Source organism: Morus notabilis, unplaced genomic scaffold (assembly GCF_000414095.1).
Source record: "Morus notabilis unplaced genomic scaffold, ASM41409v2 Scaffold245, whole genome shotgun sequence".
NCBI lineage: Eukaryota > Viridiplantae > Streptophyta > Magnoliopsida > Rosales > Moraceae > Morus > Morus notabilis.
The window spans coordinates 164,732-168,850 of NW_010363297.1; the positions used below are offsets into that span (position 1 = coordinate 164,732).

The 4,119-nt window shown below is 36.7% G+C and overlaps 1 protein-coding gene across 1 annotated transcript; it reads right to left on the reverse strand.

Moving 5' to 3' along the window:
- Positions 1-1,703: 1,703 nt before the first annotated feature.
- LOC21394003 (GATA transcription factor 12) lies at positions 1,704-3,497 on the reverse strand. Its single transcript, XM_010104100.2, is given in 3 exon segments — positions 1,704-2,109; positions 2,111-2,652; positions 2,962-3,497. Coding segments are annotated over 3 exon segments (1,134 nt in total). The 5' UTR covers positions 3,298-3,497; the 3' UTR covers positions 1,704-1,853.
- Positions 3,498-4,119: the final 622 nt, after the last annotated feature.

A 4,119-nucleotide genomic window follows, 5' to 3' on the forward strand; every position in this document is an offset into this window, starting at 1 on the left:
TCGTTTGGAGACCAATCACTTGGATATGTTCGGACATGTATGTCAACCTGTGAGACTGATTTCTTATTGCCACCTAATTAGTGGGCACACATTTAGAAAATCATGTAGCGCTCACATGTACCTAAGTATTGTTATCTTAAACCCCACTCTCAACTACTCAAGCATGGTCGACCATTACAATATTTAGGATATATATATATATATATATATATCTGGATGTTCAATATGTGATAATGAAATACCTTCTCAGAATCTTGCAAGTGCTTAAGAGTTCAAAGAGGAGAATCTAAGAAGTCTTTTTGTTATAAAAATTGTGCTCTATAATTAATGTATTTTTATATCATAATTTATACGCCTCACTCTCATTTGTTCTGAAAAATTAATGAAAGTTTTGCTACACAATTAATTTAGAATGTGTGTATATATATTTAAACGAATTATTTCTAATGTTTTAACTTATTAAATATATAAATTTAATAATAAGTTGTGATAATAATTTAATTTTATTAATTATTATAATTTTTTTTATTAATTATCTAATTTATTATAACAATCTGATCATTAATTAATATTACACGGTTAAAATAATAATGCTACTGATAGATAAATAAATAAATAAATATTAGAACATCCATTAATATATATATGAGTGTGTGGGTTGAATTCAATAGGGTAATGATCTCGTATAAACACTTGATAACCGCTTGATCATCATGATATTGAGCTCATAATTGTTTATGATTATGATTATATGGTTATTGTTATGGTTATAATTGTAATCATTTTGATATAGTACTATGCATATGGGACAAGCACGTGACGGTTGGCAATTGGGTATATTATATAATCATAATACTTTGAACTATGAAGAGCTCAGATGATCAATTGTTCACCACTGTCTTATGGAACCCACAAGAGTACGTACTACTCATCCAACAAAGCTCAATTACTCATACATCAAGTGCCTTCTCGAGAAAATTAAGCAGAAAAATTTTAAGGGAATTAAGTTCCAATTCTGAGAAAACAAATAAAGGAAAAATAAAATAAATTGAGGGTGTAACGAGTTTTAATGAATAATTTTGTTGAATAGTTTTCAAATTTATTTGACCGGAATTAATTAAAGAGGTTGACTATTTTTTGGCTGAATAAAAGAAGAGGTTAATAATTTAGTAATATATATAGTTCGGCTTTTAAACAAAGTAGCTACACCTATGTATTCTGTGTGGTTGGAAAATTTCAAATTACTCTATGCATGGTCGGCTCTTCACAACTATTGAATTTACACATACATTATAACTTGGACTATTAAGAAAACAAAACAGTGTAGATTAATATTAGCAATTGATCGTTAGAGAAAGGTTAATTAAATAGCTTGTTAACTTGTCAGTTCCATTTATTATAAATTCATAATTTTGGACTTGACTTACCTATTTATTAAGTCGGAAAAAAAGGTTCCATTTTTCTATTTATTGTTGTTGAAAATGGAAACCGTGTGTAATTTATTAGAATCAATATAAATTACTTTATTTATTCAAAGTAGATTCTCATGCAATATTCATGTGAACCAAAAAAAAAAAAAAATTACCTGAATTTGAAAAATTGAGTTCAGAGGCCGAAAAGAACAACTCAATCGAAATTGCTAAACCAGTTTAAAAGGAAATTGATCAAAATTAAGTTAGACAAAACAAGAATTATCCTTCTAGCTAAGCTAAAGAAAAAAAAATTGTGAATTTTCCTCTTAAAATAAAATTGAACTGTGTGGCGGTGATGGTGGCCAGTAAATTTAACCCCCCAAAAAAAAAAAGTCTCAGAAATTAAATCTCCAGATTGACTGACTGTTGTTACCGCCTACTCTAGATCATCTGCCTGTAATCTGGCCCCACGTGTTGGTGGATGAAGTAATCCTCGCCGTTGGATGGCGCATGATCAAACACCATTCCGTTCTGATGATGATGATGATGAATGAATTGTTGTTGTTGTTGGGGGTGCTGTTGTTGTTGTTGAGCTCTGAGGAAATCCTTCTGGCGTCGGAGCTCCAGAACCTTCCGGTGCGAGTTCGAGTGCTTTGTCAGCAAGAATGTCGGACTGGCTGGGGGGCGGGGCTCCGGACTTGTATCGGACCCCACAGGCGTTGCAGAGCGTCTTGGGGCCCATAGGCCCCGTCCGCCACTGCGGCGTCTTGTCAGTGGCGCAATGCAGGCATTTCCTCCCCTGCCCGTCGGGACCGGTCCCGCTCTCCTTCTTTTTCGGAGCCGCCTTAACCGTTTTTTTCGCCGTAACGGCCGTCGAAGGCGGTACTGGCGGCGGGACCGAAACGACGACGTCTTGCTCTGGCGAGGACGAGGACGATGACGACGTTGCGGAGACGAGGAGGAGCCGGGACGTCCAGTTGCATGGTGGGGCCCGCGAGCGCTTGCTCCGGGCCTTTGCCGGGACCGACACTTCGGAGTTGAAAATTGGCCCGTTATTAACATTAGTTGTACTAGCAATATTAATACTATTAATATTGTTTTGGTTGGTCTCCGGGTGGCATGATTCGACGTCGTTTCGAGCTTTTAGACCCGAAATCAGCTGAAGCCTCTGAAGGTCCTCGCTCGAGAACGATTCCTCCACGAAATTCGACACCCATTCCAGCTCCGCTAAATCGTCGTACTGTAATTGATGTAAAACATAGTTAATACGGAAAAATTATTAGTCAATTTTATTACAAAATGGAAATGAAATAAATAATTTGTTTTATTTTTATATATTTTATCTCTGAGTTGCGTAAAGGTTGAGTTGAGTTATCATTGGGCAAAAGAACTGAACCCGCATAATAATAGCCGCTACTTTCTCTGTACATTTTCATGCATAGAAGTTCTAACCTTCTTTTCTTTTTTCTTTCCTTTTTTTTTTTAACAATTTTTTCCCCAACTTCTAGCAATGAAGAAAAAGAAAATATTTGTGAAAATTTGTATATACCGCGGGAACGCAGAGTTCGCTGGAGAACTGGCCGTCGGCGAAATTCTGGCAGCCGATATCGGTGAGGAAATTGGTTTCGCAGCCGGAGAAGTTGGAGGAATTGCAGCTGTCCACGACGGTGACGGGGGAGGAATTTGTGGAATTGCCGGCGACGGCGTTGAAGGCGGCATCTGCGATGACGGCGTCTTCGTTGGAGAAGTCAAGGAACTCTTCGACGAGGAAATGGTCGCCGACGCCGGCGACGGCTTTGCTGTCGGAAGAGTACTGACGCTTCTCGGGGACGAATGGAGGGCAAAAAGAAGCAGCAGTATTTTGATAGAATTCTGGCGCTTCCATTTGGTCCCTAGTTGTAAGGTTTTTGTGTTTTTGAGACAAAACTAAGAGATGGTGGGAATTAATATTGGGTGTACAGTGAGAGAAATACTGAGAGCAAAAAAATAAAGTGTGAGGAAGATAGAGAGAAGAGTGTTAAATGTGAATATGGTGTGGTTTTTTGAGAGGAGAGAGAGAGATATGGGGGGGTTTATTTGCGTTTGAAGGGGGACAGCCGGACAGCTAAAATGAAGGATTTTGACGAAGGAAAAACAAAAATAAAGGTCTGCGTGACAAAAAATAAATAAAAGTGGGGAAAATAAATTAATAGGAAAAAAAAATTTAGAGAGACTTTAATAGGGTTAAAAGAAGGTGAAAGTGAAATGTATTGAATTTACTCTATTGGCCTTTTGCCTTTGGACGTCTTTTCTCATTAGCTTACCAATTTTGTCCTTTTGGAGAGGTAAAATTACGAGTCACTATATGGTCGTTTTTTTTTTTACTGCCTTAAGGGATTTAAAACCCAAACTCAATACATTGATAACAATTCACACATTTACTATACATCTCAATTAGCTAGACATTAAACGATTCTTAATGATGTGAATGCTAAACTCAACTAAAATACTTAACTTTACTTAAAATTATTACGAACTCAGTTCTCTCACATGGTACATAAGATGAGAGTGCACACTAGACCACTCTACGCAACATTTAAGTAGAATATAACTTTGTTGAATTGTAATATCATGTGTTATTGTGTGTCCTTTACTACTTTTTATTATTCTATGGAAGTTAGCCATCATACCTAACAAAGCTTCGTGCCATTCACCGTTTTTTGCTTGT